Raw genomic sequence first — 17,086 nt, 5'->3', positions numbered from 1 at the left:
ATATTAGATGATCTGCATTCGACATGGTCAAGATTTATGGTCTTGATGTTTATGGTGTTATATATTGGAGATTTGACATTGATACTTATTGGAGCGTAAACCCTATGCATGGCTTCAAGTAAGTTTATTTATTCTCTATACTTCATACTATTTTTGGAACTGTTTGAAAGACCTGCGTAGATTGGTTTTCAATTAATCGGTGTTTGCTTGGCAAGACACAAGAAGGCAAGAATATTGTAGTTGGTATACAAATATTGATTTGTATGTTTGTGGAAGTAAAGATGGAATATTAGCATGTCAAAGTATCATTATTGTTCCAAACCAAGGAAACAATAATTTGGTTATCAATCTCGGAGTAGTTTTCGTTTTGGAAGTATTAACCGTTGGTCAGGATTTGATATGTTCCAGAAGTGAAGAGTTTGATTTTCAGTCTTAGTATTTGAAGCATGTGGATATAAATAAGTTGCAGGACATGGATCATTGGATGAGATGTGATATTGTTTCTGGTGTAGCTATGGATTCTTATTATTGTATAAGAAGCAGTTTGTCGACACAGTTTGTTAGGGTTTGTTTATCTGTGTTGAAGTTTGACATTATGTCGGGTTGAACAATGTTTTCTAGAGTTTCTCTCGTACTGTTTCCGATTGAGAAGCTAGATAGTTTGTGATCTTTTGATTCTTTTCGATGACGTTCAGTCGAAGAGTTGTTTTTGTTATACACCATTTGAAGTCGATCGGAGCTAGTTGAAGTGCAAGACATTTGTGAGAAACAGGTTGGTCTATTTTTTTTGCGGATACGTTCTTATTTTGGTAAAGACCCATTGTGATGAATTAAAAAGGTATCTCTTGGACACTTCAAGAGTTTAAAGAATAAATATACAATACTACAATGTGAATGGTGGTGTGTCTACGGGAGCTAGCACATACTACTTGGAGAAAACACGGTGCATGAATTCGAGTGGGCTACAATTTCGGCGTGTTTTTCCATCAACCTTTTATTATGCATTGGCTATTTGATTTCCCGATGATCAGTGTGATACTTTATGTTGGAGAGAGCAACATTATAGCAATGATAATATTTGGGGGTTTGCTCATCTGTTATAGTTATTGAAATTGATTTCAATAGTAACAGAGCCTATAGAGATGAAGGTAGAAATTTCTATTGAGAAATTTTTTCAGCAACGATATAGTTTCCGTCAAGTTATAAAAACAACAGAGTCTTGAATTTTTTGGAGCTTGAGGAAGTTACCGAAGGTTTCAGATTATGGCCGGGTGTGATTGGGTCTTTGTGTGAGGACGGATTATCAGATTTCGAACGTTGGTGTACGTTTTTCGAGCAAGATTGGTAAAGGGATATGCATAAGACAAAATTTGTGACTTTATGCATTGTTACGACGGTAGCAGTGAATTCTTCGACGATGGTCACAGTTCTATCCGAGTCCGATTGTGTTTTGGTTTGACTATCATGAAGTCGAAACTACATGCTTGCTTAAGAAATTGATAAAAGACTATCTTGACAATTATGTTAAATCTCGTAAAATGGACATTGTTGTCAAAGCCCGTTGAGGTTGCTGAAGGGGTGCAAAAGAAGATTGGTGAGTCAGCTGTCTAAGTCTCTGTGAAGCTGGACACGTGTTTGGTATGTATGCAATGGTTGAAGATATGATGATCTTTCTAAAAGGAGTAAAACTCAATTGGGGAAATATGGTCGTAGAATCATGATCCAATCGGAGATAGGCTTGTAAAGCAAGATTCATAGAGATAAGCTCGAGATTGGCACACAATGGCAATGATCCGTGGATTGGTTGTAGTTTGTGCCAGTTAGAGTCATGCTCAATATGCTTTGATACATACAAGATAGTTAGTTTCTTGGAAGCTAACATGGAGGCTGGTTTATTATAAACTAACCTGAAGTATCTCGTTAACTCCCTTTCGTGGACATGCTCGTGGAAAATAGCAAGTATGTGATTAGTTTTTTAAATAAGCAATTGACTCGGCTGGAGTTTAGAAACGAAGATGAATACTATGGTTATGCTAAGGTAATTCTTAGGCATACGCATGAAGGCTATTGTGGTAGTTTTATTTGTTGATCGATTAATTATGGATGTCAACCCTAACGGATGTGGTGCGCAACTTGGAGTTAGTGGCTTAGAAGAGCGGAACATTAACTTAGGTGGAGCAAGGAAGGCCAAGACGGAGCTGTGTTAAAAGTATGGAACAAGTTCGAAGGTGACGAAGGCTCAAAGGCGCATAATGACTGTAACTAACTTCGACTGGTAGCATATGGACAACGATGGTGTATGATCTGATTGAGTTGGCATGCAATACACCTCTAATGACGCCAGTCAATGTGGAGTTGTGAACATAAAGGAGTAAGGTGTATCCCAAGATGTTGCATAACGGGTGATCATATGATGATGGTTGGTAAGATGGTCATGAGTTTTCGCCGTGGTGGAGATTTGTACAATCACCAGTAGGTTGGATTGTTAAGTCTTGAGTTTGTGACGTTCAAGTTTGGTTTGCTCTCTTTTGGTGGAGGTTTACAGAACAATTTGGATGAACTACATTTCGGTTTGATTCCTATCGAGGATATGTAGGCAACCAGTGATGGTGCAATCGATTTTCAGAAGATGGAGGGATAACAATTGATCGTCTCATGCATGAATGCATGATCCGAGGTGGAGGATTGTAAGGAAACGTGGGTTTCCTAGTTTAGGTTAAATTCTTAGTTTGAGTTAATTAACATATTAAGATGGGATACCTAAATTGATCATGGTTTCCTAGTATGAGTCGGTTACCTAATCCAAGGAGGCCAAGACTTGGGAACCAAGTTTGTGACTCCTATATAAGGAGCTCTAGGCTAAGTGTTTTAGTCATGCAATCCTCAATGTAAATCTCGTAGAGATGTGAGGGATTCATCCCACCTATTGAGGTGGTTATGTGAGAGACCTAATGGTGGAAGGAGTTACATCATTATGGTGTTTGTGGGATACTTATCGATGTTGAAAGATATGTCATTATGGAGTATTCGTATGGAGATATTGGTAAGACATCTTGTTGAGGAGAAGATCATCTTGGTGGTGCTGGATTAGATTATTGGTGTTGAGCTAAAGGCTTCCATGATAATCTATATCAGGGTGTGCAGAGAAGATCGTCTCGTTGTGGTAGATAATGTGGTAAACATTATCTCGTATGGGTGAAGATGCTACTTTGGATCTTATAGGGTGCTTGTGAGATTTCTTATGTTCGGTCACGTTGTGGTGAATCGATGGATTGATTAAGTCAATCAGTTGTGTAATTCTCAGTGGTGATTCCATAATGAATAAAGAGGTCGTAGCCGTTTGTTGGATGTAGACAATATTATACACATTGTGTATATTGTTGAACCACGTTAAATCCGTGAGTACTTTACTTCTTGTTGCTTTGTTTATGGCTTGCATCTATGTGGTTCTCTTTATCTTCTTCTTATCCTAGATCATAGTAAGGTTCATGGAGCAATCCGAGAGATCAAGTGTTTCTTGTTAGCTAATATGTTTCCCCAAGATTAGCACGTAGATGGCTCTGAACCTCAACATTTTCTCGATAGTTTTCCATAAACCGAAACCTAATGTGTAGACCTCTAGTTTAGAATAATCATCCTTTTTCCAGTAGCATATCCTTCCAAACTTGTAGTCATTCATGCTTCTATCATAAGCAAATCCATAGCTAATTTTGTTGTATCCTGGGTGGTGAAGATATTAAGGACGTATTTCGATTTTCCTATATTCTCTAGTTGTAGGGTTCCAAACACAGATAACATTCATGTCCTTGAAGTTATTACTTCTAGCATCTGTTTCCCTGTAAAGACCTAGGCAAATCAAGCCATTACATGAACCAAAGATATCAAACGTAATACCTGCCTCAACCGATGGGTAATCCAGTTGTACGGCTTTAAAACATTTATAGGTTAATGCAGTTGATAATGAAGTATAATCGATGGAGTAAACACTTTTGGTATCTTTAAACATGATTATAGGGTGACGATCTCTGGTAGTATGATTTAGGTGACACATGATAAATTTAGGGCTGAAAACTAGATTATGCCAAGACTTGTATACACACCCGCATATTAGGATGGAAGACTCTGGTAAAATGAGAAAGATATCGATTTAAATGTCCTCTGGAAGACTCGACATAGCTCCTCCGCGGACCGCTGCTTTTACTTTTTCTAGTACAGTATGAAAAAAAAAAAAAAACAACAGGTCGTCTGAGATGTTGTTGACATAAAATAATCTTTTTCTTCTAGGGTTTGATGCCTAGGGCCGTTCATATATAGCACTACAGCGGTCGGATATCTAAACAAAAAAGAAAAAATTGTTAAAAAGAAATTTGTGGCTGCTGGGATTCGAGCCCAGGTCTCCACGGCCACAACGTGGAATTCTTACCACTAAACTACAGACACACAATTTTGTTAGATATTTTGTCTTTACTCTACATATTCTAAACGTTACCCTCCTTATGTCTATACAATTTTGTAGCCCTTTTCTTCTTCTCTAAAACTCTTTTCAGGGTTCATGAAATGAGAGAAGTATGGAATCCTTCACTAGTTCTTCACTCACAGATAATCTTCAATCGCTCTTTCTCTAATCTTCGTACTCTCTCCACCATCAGATCATCACCACCACCACCACCAAACCAGCTGAAATCCTCCTCCACCAACACCACCACTAACAAGTATTGGAACAGATTCTATAAAATCCACAACAACAAGGTCAATTTCTTCACTTTCATCGCCCCCATTGTTAGTAATTTTCTTTATTGTATAAGGGTTTCTGCAATATAGCACTAACCTAAAGCTTCAATTATTTTTTGATTATTTTGATTTTCAGTTCTTCAAGGACCGGCATTACTTGGAGAAGGATTGGGCACATTACTTCTCATCTGATAATAACACTGATTCCCCAATTTCACCATCCAAAGTTGTGTTAGAGGTAATATTTTCATTAAAGCTTCAATTTTGAAAGTTTAATTTGAGAAAAAATGTTGGATTTTTTGGTAGGATTTGAGAAAAAATGTTGGATTTTTTGGTAGAAATTTAGCATAATTTTTTTGGGTTTTGAGTTTATCAGCGGAATTTTCAAATTTTGAAGCTAAATTTGAGATAGAGTATACATTTTGGTTAGAAATTTGATATGGAATTTTTGTGGATTTATTGGATTTTTATTGTAGGTTGGTTGTGGAGCTGGGAATAGTTTGTTCCCATTGATATCAGCATTTCCTAATATTTTTGTTCATGCTAGTGATTTCTCAGCCAATGCTATTTCACTCGTTAAGGTATATATGAAAAATGAATTGGGGGTTTGAGTTTACGCTACGCATTTTCTGGTGTGAAGCTGAAATATGTTTAAGAAAATGTATGACTTGGAGTGTTTAAATGATGCAGGTACATGGAGATTTTAAAGAAGAGAGGATTAATGCATTTGTTAGTGATGTCACCAAGGACGACCTTTGTGAAAAAATTAGTCCTAATTCGGTTGATATCGTTACCTTGGTAAGGATGAGGAATCACTCGTATGCCTTTATCTTTTACTTTTTGATTGTAATGTAGATTTAGTCCCATTTGTTGCCACCAATTCACGAATGTTTTTATCGTTTGTGTAATACTACAAAATATGTGTTTGTGTGTTGCTTGGTTTCCATTCCAACATAACCTACTTGTTTGGTTAGATTTTGTTGAGTTAGAATGAAACACTGAATACAACATTGTCTTTTTGTTTTTACACCTATGACATTTAGATTCTCAAAATACAACTGTTTTTCACCACTAGAACAATTAGGATGCTCCAGCAAGAAAAATAGATATTATGGGTACCATACCCAATAATCCGGATCCTGCACTTTCTATCTAACTGTTCCTCCAGTCAATTAGATCACTAAAAAGGACTCGTGGATACACTTCGTTTCCGCTAAACACTATGAGTGCTTGTACTATACTGTCTTTATAATTTTGGCTGCAAAGGCGTTTCGAATTTTCAAGTAGTTGTTTGCAGTGAGCTATTTAACATGTGAAGCAGATATTTGCATTGTCTGCAGTTTCTCCAGACAAAATGCCCTTGGTATTGCAGAACATAAAGAAAGTGCTTAAGGTAAGGTATGGCATGGTATTCTTTGGATTTAAAGTTTCATATTGGCTCTCCTTACTATGTTTGGCGAAGTTACACTGTGGAAATTTTGTCATTTTGTCTATTTGCAGCCAAATGGTTATGTTCTTCTGCGAGATTATGCCACTGGTGACTTTGCGCAGGTGAGTCTTGTTGTTCGCGTACGTTGTCCACATGTCCTTCAATTTTGATATTTACTTATTCGCCAACAATTAAGAATTAACTTCCAATTTGAGTTCTTTATGGTCAAAGTGCTGACTCAGGGTGCCAATTTTACAGGAGCAGCTCACACTGAGAAACCAGATGATAAGTGAGAGTTTTTACGTCCGTGGAGATGGTACTGTAAGTCCTGGACTACATGGTTGTGTAATGTGTAAAAGTTTTTGACGTTGTTTACTATGGACAAACTAGTGATTTCCTGAATGTTGTGTTTTCAGTGTGCATACTATTTTTCTGAAGATTTCTTGTCGAGATTGTTTGAAAAAGATGGTTTTGATCCTGTTGAAATCAATGTATACTGCAAGCAAATAGAGAACCGCTCTAAGAATATCACCATGGATCGGTAAGATCTCTTTTCATATTTGTTTTGTGTCTGCTTAAGCTATAATTGGTAGCTTTCCAATTCTTTTTGTTGATGTCTCTTGCTTCTTTTCAGTTATCTATTTTATGGATCTATATATAGATAAAGCTTAAACTTCTAATATAAAACCCTTTGTTTTAAGCAAGCAATTGCTTTTCCAACTTTCTAATTAAGATCTTTAATAGGTTGTAAGGTAGTTGCATTTTATCAACCTAGCTATTAGTTTTGTAGGTAACATATTTTATCTGATAACATTACGGGTAAGAGATTAAGATTTACATCATTGTGCATACCATTTGAATAACTTGGTTTAAGTTGATTAAGTTGTGCATATTGTTTTTATTTGTTATTGATTACAGATTTAAATTCTATCTACCCATTCTTTTCTTGGTTGCTATTCTAATTGTGGTCATCATTATTAGGCGTTGGGTACGTGCTGTATTCTGCAAACAAGATCCCTGTAAAGATCTTCCTTTGTTCATGACTGAAGCTAGATGATGATAAGGTTATTCATTGACCAAAAAGATAAACCTTCTAATCCCTTAGGTGAGTTCATCAGCTTCCCACAGATTTAAATTCTATCTACTAGGAAATTCTGTGGGAAGTTCTTCTTGAGTAACTTATCCTATTCTTTGACTTTAGGTTCTGTTCTTGCGGGATACTGCACCTATATCAACTCATGGTCATGTATGTTGTCTGACTAAGTAACATCTACTAGGAAATTTTGTATAGAAAGTAATGATTCATTTTTACATACGGAATATCAGAATATATCTACAGTAGCGTTTTCATGTCTCATTTATCTTGTAGCACCTAAGACGAAAAAAAAATAAAAATGAAGGAAAGACAGAGACACTATTTGCAGTTCCAGTTTTCATTTGCTTTTGAATAATTGAAGAATGATTTGATCCTAAGATTATGAATGACTTCTCTACATATAAACTTTTCATGTTGAAGCTTGCTTCTCATAATTAGGATTAAGGACATAGTGAAGAGGCTACACCGCTACAGCATAACTGTTCATGTTTGACATTCGAGGTAAAGGAAGTTACTCCTTTTTCAAATTTTCCATTTTCTAGAATTCTAGTCTTAGATCCAATATTAGAGACCTTTGAAATTACGGATAAGCCTGAAATTGTTATCTGGGGTTCAACTTCTAGTTTTAGGCTAGAAACTAGAATTCTAGTCCAACTTAGACAGATCGAAGACAATATAATTCATGTTTAGAAACATGGATATGGCTCACAAGTTACTAGAACAAAGATGATGAACCAAAAGAGAAAATAAAGAATTAGCTTAAAAAGAAAGACAGACTTTGAGATTTTCCCATTTCTGCACAGTTACAATTTGATCTTTTCCTTAGGAGATTCGAAAACACATATCTTTTCATCAATAAAGATAAAAAACATAAGAAAAAAGTAGAAGTAACAGGAAGGTGGAAAGTGAACAAGGAACGTTAAGAGAAGATCCCCTGTTATAGAAGTAGTAGTAAGGATAGTTAGAGAAACCTTTAGGTGCACCAGGTGGAGGCGGCGGAAACGTTGCAACTGATGGTTTAGGTTTTGGTGGTCCTTGATAAACATTATAACTCTTTGGAGGTGGTGGACAATCTATTGGTGGAGGTGGTGAGCAAATTTGTGGACAAGTTGAACACTCACTAATACATAACAAACCTGTTGCAGGTGCTCCGTTGCTTTGATCATCTGACGATCTCACTTTTGTAAACAAAATCATCATCATGATTCCAACAACTTGAGTACTGAAAACCCATCTTAGAGATGAAGTTAAAACTTTGCTATGACCCATCTGAACTCGCGAAATTGAACTATTGACAGAAAAGCTGCTACAATGATTTGGTTTTCTCTCTTTATAATCTCCTTCAGTTCAGTCTGCCTAGTTGCCTTGAGTCATTTGCATTCTTCTTTTCTTTATTTGAAAGATGAGAGTGTGATGTTTGCTGTAAAGCAGAGATGGATGAACGAATGATTCTTCTCACTTTGTTTTTATATCTGTTAAATTCGAAAGTGGTGCTTTCTTTTGTTGCGTCTAAAGTTGATCTTTTTTCTCTTTAACTAATCTCACTATCAGTATAAGCACCGACTTCACTAACGTGTCTGAGATGGAAATACTTATAGTGGGATGGTTTCGTTTTCATTGAAGGGACTCCCAATTGTGCAGTGCACCATCTTTTCTCCTAAACATATCCACTTTTTTGTGGGTAAATAACCAATCAATGCTTTCTTTCCCTTTATTTTATTCTCGGCACCAGGCTTTAAGATCCAACATTCCAGTTTCCATTGCTGCTTTAAAGGAACCTTCTTGTTTTGATCTTAGGGCAACATTAGTCTCATGCACTCAAAATAGGGGTCCTTTATTAGGGCAGGGCAGGTAGTCCATTTTGTCTGCTAGGGATAAAAAATTCCTCCAAGGACTCCTAATTCAAACTTCAATTCAATATGGAAAGATGATAGAGAACATGTCCCTCTTTTTAGCTAGAGGTGATGCCGAGGGTTTTGTATTTTTTTTCATTTTCTTAGTTATCCGGCATTTAGTCTCACATATTTCCAGTTGAATAGTGTTTATGATACACAGGTGTGCACCAAAAGAGTGCATGCATGCTATTTGAGGCTCTTATTTGGACAAGTCAGGTCAGGGTCTCTGGGATGTATTTCTGAAATTATTCATTTTAATAAGGGGCCTGAAGTAAGAAATGAGTGATTTACAACAATTAGACCTGGCTTTACATTCTACAAAGCAATCAAACATTTTCGTTGAAGAAGAATTTTCTTTGCCTTTTGAGTAGACAAACTTTTGTGGAAAATTCCAGTGACAACAAAAATTAAAAATTCATTGAAGTTAAAATTCTCTTTGCCTTTTGAGTAGACAAACATTTGTTGAAAATTTCCTTTTGTCAAAGGATATTGCCAAATTCATTTTTCCAGGAGATGGTGTAAGTACTGGGATTTAAACTACTGACTGCAAGTACGAGAGCTAGCCCCTGGCCAATTAGGTTCATATATTTATTTTTTTGAAGCATAATTGGGTTTATATATGACTTCAAAGGACAAGCATATTAGTATTTCAACAGGGTGAAAGAAAATAGGAAAGGAATGTGCAGCTGGTACAAAGAGCAAAAACAGGCGACAAAAATTTGTTAAAACTGTGTTCCATTAACATCATACAAAAATATCAAATTTGGAAAGGCTGAATTAAGAATGATTAAGAGTAAGAAAAATTACAGTGTTTACAAACTTACAATGATCGATAACAGCTTCGAAATCGGTGTTGGTTATTGTTTTTTTACTTATTTTTCCTTAAAAATACAACTATCTTAAAGGTTCGTCATTGCTTTCATATATCCTTTTCGGCACAAACGATTCAGGTATAGCAGGACTTGATCTGCCAAACTGTTCGTCAAACGAAGCTCTACGTGAGTTCCCTGGTACAGCGTGGCTCCTCACTACAGCATCCTGGTTATGCCATAGCCATAATATGATTAAAACAGAAAATTATGCTAGCTTCCGTTTTGTTTCTGCAAAAGTGTTATTATCGCGGATGCCAATATAGTACAGTGGTAAAGTTACTGGGTGATGATACCAATTATTTGAGTTTGAAACTCGTCGGCACCAAATTTTTTATTGTTAAAAGAAAAGTTACCGTCACTCTTTCATTTTAGCCTATTTTTAAGCCAAACTGAAAACTTGATAATAACACTTTTGCAGAACCATAGGTAGTATTGTTCTAATATTAATAGGGAAATATGGATTTCAGATCAACTAACCTGACTTGTATTTGGTGACTTCTGACGTGAAATATCGGGAGAACGTGGTGGCATATTCCCAGAGTTCATAGTACCACCTGATTCACCGGTTCCAAGATTTCGCAATCTATTAAGCTCAGGTAAAATAACAGACCCAAGATCAGGCCTATCTTTTCTTCGTAACTCTGCACATTTCAAAGCCAGTTTTGCAAATGACAAGGTGTCCTCCATGGGCCAATCTGTGACAGTTGGGTCAAGCATGTCTGCAAAAGTTCCTTTCTCGATTGCTCGTTCAACATGATGCGTAAGACCCATTGGAGGCTTTGCAGTAATGACTTGCAACAACAAAATACCAAGCGAGTATATATCTGATTTAACACCCAGCATTCCTGTCTGTTGGTATTCCGGATCTATATAACAAAACGTTCCTGCTGTCGATGTCATGTGGTACTGCGTAACTGTGTCGGCTACAGATGGCGGTACTAAACGTGACAGCCCGACATCACTGATTTTGCTAACGTAATTTCGATCTAGAAGAATGTTGGCAGGTTTAAGATCACGGTGAACGAGCGGTTCCGGTTTTGCTTGGTGGAGAAATAGTAGAGCTGTCGCGACTTCTGCTGCTATTTTGAATCTTATCCACCATGGAATTGGAGGTGTGTTTCCTCTCCTGAAAATCCTGTCATCCAAACTTCCATAGTCCATGAACTCGTAAACTAGACAACCATATTCAGGACAAGCACCTAGAAGTAGAACCATGTTTGGATGCCTCATACAACTCAGTACTTCAATCTGCACCAAAGTTTTCATTCAAAATGATAGACACAAAGAAATAATTACGAAACGGAAAACATCATAGTGTAACTGATTTTTATGCCTACCGATACCAAAAAACAATACTCCCTCGGTCCCGGTTTAGACCAAGGTTTAAATATTTTCAGGCATATCAGAAAGACTAAATTTTTCCAAATCTACCCTTAATAATCTCCTAGTTTTTTATTTCCTAGTTTTACTATGAACTTATAACCTGTTTGGTATTTTAAGAATTTTATTTGGAAACTGAGCCTATATTGTATTTTATTTGTTCTGTATTTTAAGAGCAGGGACAAATCTGGAAATCCTTGGAAAATAATATGAAAACCAGTGTGCAGTATGGGACATGTAAAAAAAAAAACTAAAGCGTGATCTAAAATGGGACGGAGGGATTTTAAAACACATACTTCTTGTTGGAACTGCTTCTTTCCTTGAGCAGCATCTGGTCTTAAAACCTTAATCGCGACTCGAGTATGATCAAGTAAAGCTTTATACACAGGACCATAACCACCTTCACCAATTTTCTGATCATCTGCAAAATTATTCGTTGCAGCTTCAATTTCATCTAATGTATATTTTCTATACCGAACATCATTATGAGCCAAAGCATCCAATGCTCTTTTCTTCTCCGCGGCTTCTTTCTTCGCCTTAAGTTCAGCATTCCTTCTCCTATGTGATTCCATTTCAGCTAACCTTTGTGCAGCTTCAGCTGCTTCCATTGCTGCCTTGCATTTCGCCTTCTCTATCTCCGCCATCTGCAAAGCTGCCTCTTCTGCTAATCTCGCTTCTTCAAATTTTCTAGCTTCTTCCATCTTCCATTGATGAAGCTCTTGAGCCTGAAATTCAGACATATATGTTTATTAAATCCAAGTTCATGTTAGACCACGCTGCAGCATCTCATGGACAAAATTCGAACATTACCTTTTGTTTAGCTGATATAGCTTCTTTACAAGCTGTGCTATACATGTCCATGGTTTGTCTCAACTCAAGCTTTAGTCTTCTCATCTCTGCTTCTAATTCTCTCTGAACCCAATTTTAAGCAAAGTAAAAATTAACAAAATTAAAAATGGCGTTTTTTCTAAAGTGACCAATGTCCAAACCATGCTAGTTTTGAAATCAAAATGACTGAAATAGTTGTGAGACAGGTTACCGAAGATTGAGATGAAACTGAGGTTCTTGGGGTAGTGTCTTCAGTACTGTTAGCTGAAAATTCTAAGTTTTCATTAGACATATCAAAAGATCGAAACGTTAATCCACCGGTAAAATCAATATCATCCGAGAAAGAATCACGACTATGTGTTGCCCTTTGCGGTCTCATCGAAAGATCAAAGTTGTCCATCAGTAGTGCATCATTTGGTGTTTTTCCACCCGATGACATGGGTCTGTCTCTTGCTGGTGATCTCATGAAATCATTACGATCAGTAGACCTCCTCTCCGGCGGTGTTACTGTTCCAGTTCTCAAACTTCTTCTGTTAAATGGCGTCCTGCACAATAGTTGCGTATAATCTGTCAGCAACTTAGTGCCACATATATTATTCTTCCTGCCATAATGACATAATCATCCTCCGCTCATGCTTGGCTCGCTTGCAGCACAGAAGATTTTGAGATACCTGATAGGTGAATCTTCAAGATCATTTGAAGAAGCAGAAGAATGATCGTGATGAGGAGGTTGAGCGCTAGGAGGAAAATGAGGAGGTATAGATGGTTGTTTCGGTGGAGCAGCAGTATTAGATGCGGGACGACTAGCAGCTCTGGATGTTATCACCTTCCCTTTAGATATTACGTACGCATTACAGAACTCTGGTGCTGCCTTTACTATCGCTGATGGTATTTCCACATTGTTCCTAAACTTCCTGCAACATGCATGCGCATTAGTACACGTTAAGAGAAAACGCGATTAATTAACAAATGAAAGCGCTGCAGATGATGATACCTTGCAAGAGCACTTCTTGTCGATGCACCAACCACAATGTTGTTGATGCAGTTGACACTAATGTAATCGATAATTGCTTTATAAACATCGTTATCTTCGAGAACCACTTCTTTCCCTTGCACCTAGCAAAAACCATGATGGCCATAAAAATTAAGATCTTCAAATCGAATAATCATGCATATATGATCATAAACGATTAGGAGTAACATAATGTACCCCTTTCCGAGCACAGAATCCACGGTAAGGCAAGAAAAGGCTATGGATATCTGGATCAAATTGATCTCGATCGAGTTCTCTGGGTCCTCCTCCTCCGCCACCAGCACCACCACTAACACTACCGGATTCTTCAATCATACATTCATTAACAATGTCATTAAAAGAAAATCAAGTCTGCAACTAACAAATTTAACACGTAAAAAAAACGCAAAAGAAAAAAAAAAGATAGAGAAAGGGGTACCTACGATTTGCATATTTTGGTGGTCTAACGTGAATAAGGATCAAATTAGGATTATTATTGAAAAGAGTATCAATTGCCCATTTCACAGCGAACTGGCTGTTTTTATCTTTATCAATTGCAACTGCTGTACATAGATGATTCGCTACGCCTCGATCGTCATCTGACATTTGGGGCGGCATTGTTACGTTCTTTATCGATTAATTAACTAGATAGCTTCTGCGCTTGTTATGTGTTTAAGCTAATGAATGTTCTCTAATACAAAATTTTCAATTACAGGAAAAAAGGAGAGATCGATTGATTTTTCCTAAAGAAAAAAACAACGATCAATTTCTCTCTCTTTTTCTTCTCTGGTGGTAGTTTTTGTTAAGGCGGTCAAAGTGGGAAAACTATGAATTTTGATGCAACTAACCTAACTACCGGATTTCCTTTATTTTCTGCTTCAGACATTTCGGACGGCTGTTAGCTTGACACATGTCTCGTTGGTAAAATGTCTGAGAGATCTAGAAAATTGTACTCCGACCAGTTACGGGGTGTTGCATATGTGAATTAATCAGACAATTTGTTCTGAAATCCAATATTATATGTACCATGACCCAATTCCAAAGTCATTTTTCTTTTTCTTTTTTGTTTTGATCGATACAATTCCAAAGTCTGTGTTCCTGAAAAGTTTGTTGACCAATCCAAAATTTAAAATTTAGGATTGCAACTCGAAGCTTAATTAGCAATTCTAGATACGAATAGTAGTCGGTCCGGTAAACGTATGGCTATTATCAAAATTCGAATTGGTCAACAAGTCAATCAATGACTTGTGATTTGGCATTAAGTCAAAACGGCATATTCAAGAGTATTCGTTTAAGGATATGAAATCGACATTGAAAATTCGGCACATTTTTTTTTATTTGTAAGTGGTGGAATAGAATAATTTATGGTGTAAATGTATTATATATGAATTATAAGTAATAATGCTATCAAAAAAGAAGAAGTTGGCCTAGTAGTTGGGGCTCAGATAAGGGAGATAGACTTTATGGGTTTGAAACCCTCCTTATTGGAAAAAGGAAAGAAAAAAAAAAGAAAATGGTTTTGATCTGCTGACAATAAGGTTAACTACGCTGATTGAGTGATTGTTCAGAATAATTAGATTCACGGGTTGAATCAGTTGGACAAATAAGTTGGTTGAATAAATCATGTATCCGCATAATTCGTAACCTCATATAACACCCGAACTAGGGTCGGGGTTTGAATAGTTCTGACATATGGTTCATTCACGAATTATATGGTAAAAATTCGTGGAAGTATCGAAAGTTATCACTGACCTAAAAGTACGGAATGGGACATCTTGATAACTCAAAAATTGGAACCGTTTTCTGGGCACCACCCTATTTTGGTGGGTGACCATTACGTGATAAGTATATCTACTCTACGATTATAAAGGGTATCCTAAAGAGTAGAGATGACTAACCCTAATTTAAGATTAGAATTAATTATCTAACTAACTACCCACTAATCTAACCTAACCAACTAACTAAACATCTAAATAAACCCTAACCTAACAACAACCGATTTTATTTTCAGTTTCGTTTTTTTTCTTTTTCTTCTCTTCTTCCTTCTTCGCCAACATCGTCCATTGATCGTCGATTAATCAATCATTAATAAACATTGTGTACAAAGCAGATTCCAAGAATTTTACGAGCGATTCCGGGACTCGGACAGATAACGAATTTCGTGAATCAATTTCAAATTGATAAACAAGTTGAAGAACAAATCGAAGTCCGAACCGAGCGTCTAAGAAGAAAAAAAAGACTGATTCGAGTAATATGCAAATTCGGGGATAGTTTTCGTCAAACACATTCCTTTCAATTCATTTTTTGTTGATGAATTTGATTACAAATCATCGTAACACGTTGAAAATGATTATAGAAGAGTGTTCGGCTAAAAGGATTTTTGAAAACCCTAGATTTTGTAACCGAACTCTCTGTACATAAGAACACTTCGTTTTAAATAGAATCCTTTTTTTTGTAACCAAACTCTAGAGTGTGGTTTCCTCGCAAACTTTAGCTATTAAGTGAACCCTCTTCTTTATAAACAAACTAGAGGTTAACTCGTGTCGTAACGGCACGGGAAATGGTATGTATTTCAAATATATCCATCGGTTCATACATATCATAACTTTTTGCTAAAAATCGATCAAGTTGATCCAAGTCTAAATGCTTTTGAGGTGTTGGTTAATAAACATGTATTGGCCTCAAATATTTTAATACTATATATGTAAGTCATACAATCTTTTAGGACAAATACAGTTAAACATTAACCAATTCTTCAAAATCTTATGGGCCTATGGGTAATAGAACACCAATTCATTAACTTCTTCAAAACAAAGTAGTGTCCCTTATTCGAAAAGAAATAAATCATCAAAGGTCGTTCACCAAATTTATAACAAATATGAAACACAAAATTACTCCAAAATCAATCAGATTTATCTTGCAAAATCTGTTAGCTTCAAGGATTATTTTTCTCCCTTTGGTGATATAAATTATTCTAAATTTACATAGATTTGTGTTTTCCTAAAGTTTAATAATCTGTAATTCTTGATCCATTTCGTTTTTTATCTACTTATCTTCTCTCTTTACCTATTACCATGAACTATTTCTCAAGCATGCTTAATCATATGAAGTCGAGGAGAAATGGAAAAAACATAGATCATGAGAAAAAATGAGAACAGAGAGAGATATGATAAAATAATAAATCAATTAGAATTGATTCGCATGTATCCTTGTAAACTTTTTTTATAGGTTTCATCTTCTTACCTGCCCGACTCGACAAATCTAAAAACTATAGCTATTGATTTATTTTCTCCCTAGAAAAATGGTCTTTAATATTTATTTTAATTTAAACAAAAATTAAAAAAAATAAAAAATTTAAAAACTAATAAGAGATCGCTGCGCATCTTGTTGCTCGCTTGCCTGATATGTAACTATTTTTTTATTAAATTGAAAAGATACTCTCTCAATGGATTTTTCCTGAAAAACCAATATCAAATAATTTTTTAATAAGGGCAACTAAATAACCTTAGGACACCTTTTTCATCCCACTACCACCACCACCATTAATGTCGTCACTCCACAATTCTCACAAACACCCACCACCATTATCCCTGGCGCTGATCCACCAGCCTTTCCCACCATCACAACTACCATTAACGCCTCTAATTTAATATAAAATAAAATTTATTATGTATTGTATTAATGGAAATATATTTATTTGATTAATTAAAAAAATATTTATTATGAAATATCAATAAAACATTTATTATTGAAAGTTAATTAAACTGATCATTTTACAACCGTAGATTTAGCTTTTTCAAGAATGAATCCATAATGGCATGGATGTTATATAAATTACGTATA

The 17,086-nt window shown here is 36.0% G+C and overlaps 2 protein-coding genes and 1 non-coding gene across 7 annotated transcripts; 1 reads left to right on the top strand and 2 right to left on the bottom strand.

The window, feature by feature from the left end:
* Positions 1–4,368: 4,368 nt before the first annotated feature.
* Positions 4,369–4,440, bottom strand: TRNAH-GUG. Its single transcript has one exon. It is a non-coding gene; the product is annotated as a tRNA-His (tRNA).
* A 66-nt stretch (positions 4,441–4,506) lies between these two features.
* LOC113294778 (methyltransferase-like protein 2) lies at positions 4,507–8,044 on the top strand. 5 transcript variants are annotated; one of them, XM_026543157.1, is made up of 10 exons: positions 4,507–4,749; positions 4,868–4,969; positions 5,208–5,312; positions 5,422–5,529; positions 6,053–6,124; positions 6,232–6,282; positions 6,419–6,481; positions 6,577–6,701; positions 7,142–7,265; positions 7,677–8,044. In XM_026543157.1, the coding sequence occupies exons 1-9, from the start codon at positions 4,558–4,560 to the stop codon at positions 7,215–7,217; spliced, it is 894 nt and encodes a 297-aa protein (XP_026398942.1). In that variant the 5' UTR covers positions 4,507–4,557; the 3' UTR covers positions 7,218–7,265; positions 7,677–8,044. The 5 variants fall into 5 exon arrangements, 4 of the variants coding, with proteins under 4 accessions (XP_026398942.1, XP_026398943.1, XP_026398941.1 ...); XM_026543158.1 differs by having other exon boundaries at positions 7,695–8,043; XM_026543156.1 differs by lacking the exon at positions 7,677–8,044 and adding an exon at positions 7,362–7,635.
* Positions 8,045–9,858: 1,814 nt separating this feature from the next.
* On the bottom strand, positions 9,859–14,054 carry LOC113294777 (U-box domain-containing protein 52-like). Its single transcript, XM_026543154.1, has 9 exons — positions 13,687–14,054; positions 13,442–13,569; positions 13,226–13,347; positions 12,903–13,145; positions 12,443–12,776; positions 12,214–12,315; positions 11,700–12,128; positions 10,501–11,271; positions 9,859–10,189 (listed from the first exon to the last, which is right to left on the bottom strand). Exons 1-9 carry the CDS (start codon positions 13,859–13,861, stop codon positions 10,046–10,048), a joined length of 2,448 nt encoding a protein of 815 aa, XP_026398939.1. The 5' UTR covers positions 13,862–14,054; the 3' UTR covers positions 9,859–10,045.
* Between the last annotated feature and the right edge of the window lie 3,032 nt (positions 14,055–17,086).

Source organism: Papaver somniferum, chromosome 7, assembly GCF_003573695.1.
Source record: "Papaver somniferum cultivar HN1 chromosome 7, ASM357369v1, whole genome shotgun sequence".
Classification (NCBI taxonomy): domain Eukaryota; kingdom Viridiplantae; phylum Streptophyta; class Magnoliopsida; order Ranunculales; family Papaveraceae; genus Papaver; species Papaver somniferum.
Note: the sequence above shows the minus strand (reverse complement) of the source record. Positions and strands in the feature narration are given on the sequence as shown.

Excerpts from the sequence above, each read along its gene's own strand:
- LOC113294778 (XM_026543157.1), top strand. The coding sequence starts at position 4,558 with ATGAGAGAAGTATGGAATCCTTCACTAGTTCTTCACTCACAGATAATC. Across the intron at positions 4,970-5,207 it reads CATCCAAAGTTGTGTTAGAG|GTTGGTTGTGGAGCTGGGAA; the intron begins GTAATATTTTCA and ends TTTTTATTGTAG. Across the intron at positions 6,702-7,141 it reads AAGAATATCACCATGGATCG|GCGTTGGGTACGTGCTGTAT; the intron begins GTAAGATCTCTT and ends CATCATTATTAG.
- LOC113294777 (XM_026543154.1), bottom strand. The coding sequence starts at position 13,861 with ATGCCGCCCCAAATGTCAGATGACGATCGAGGCGTAGCGAATCATCTA. Across the intron at positions 12,777-12,902 it reads CTTGAAGATTCACCTATCAG|GACGCCATTTAACAGAAGAA; the intron begins GTATCTCAAAAT and ends ACTATTGTGCAG. Across the intron at positions 10,190-10,500 it reads AGTCACCAAATACAAGTCAG|GATGCTGTAGTGAGGAGCCA; the intron begins GTTAGTTGATCT and ends TGGCATAACCAG.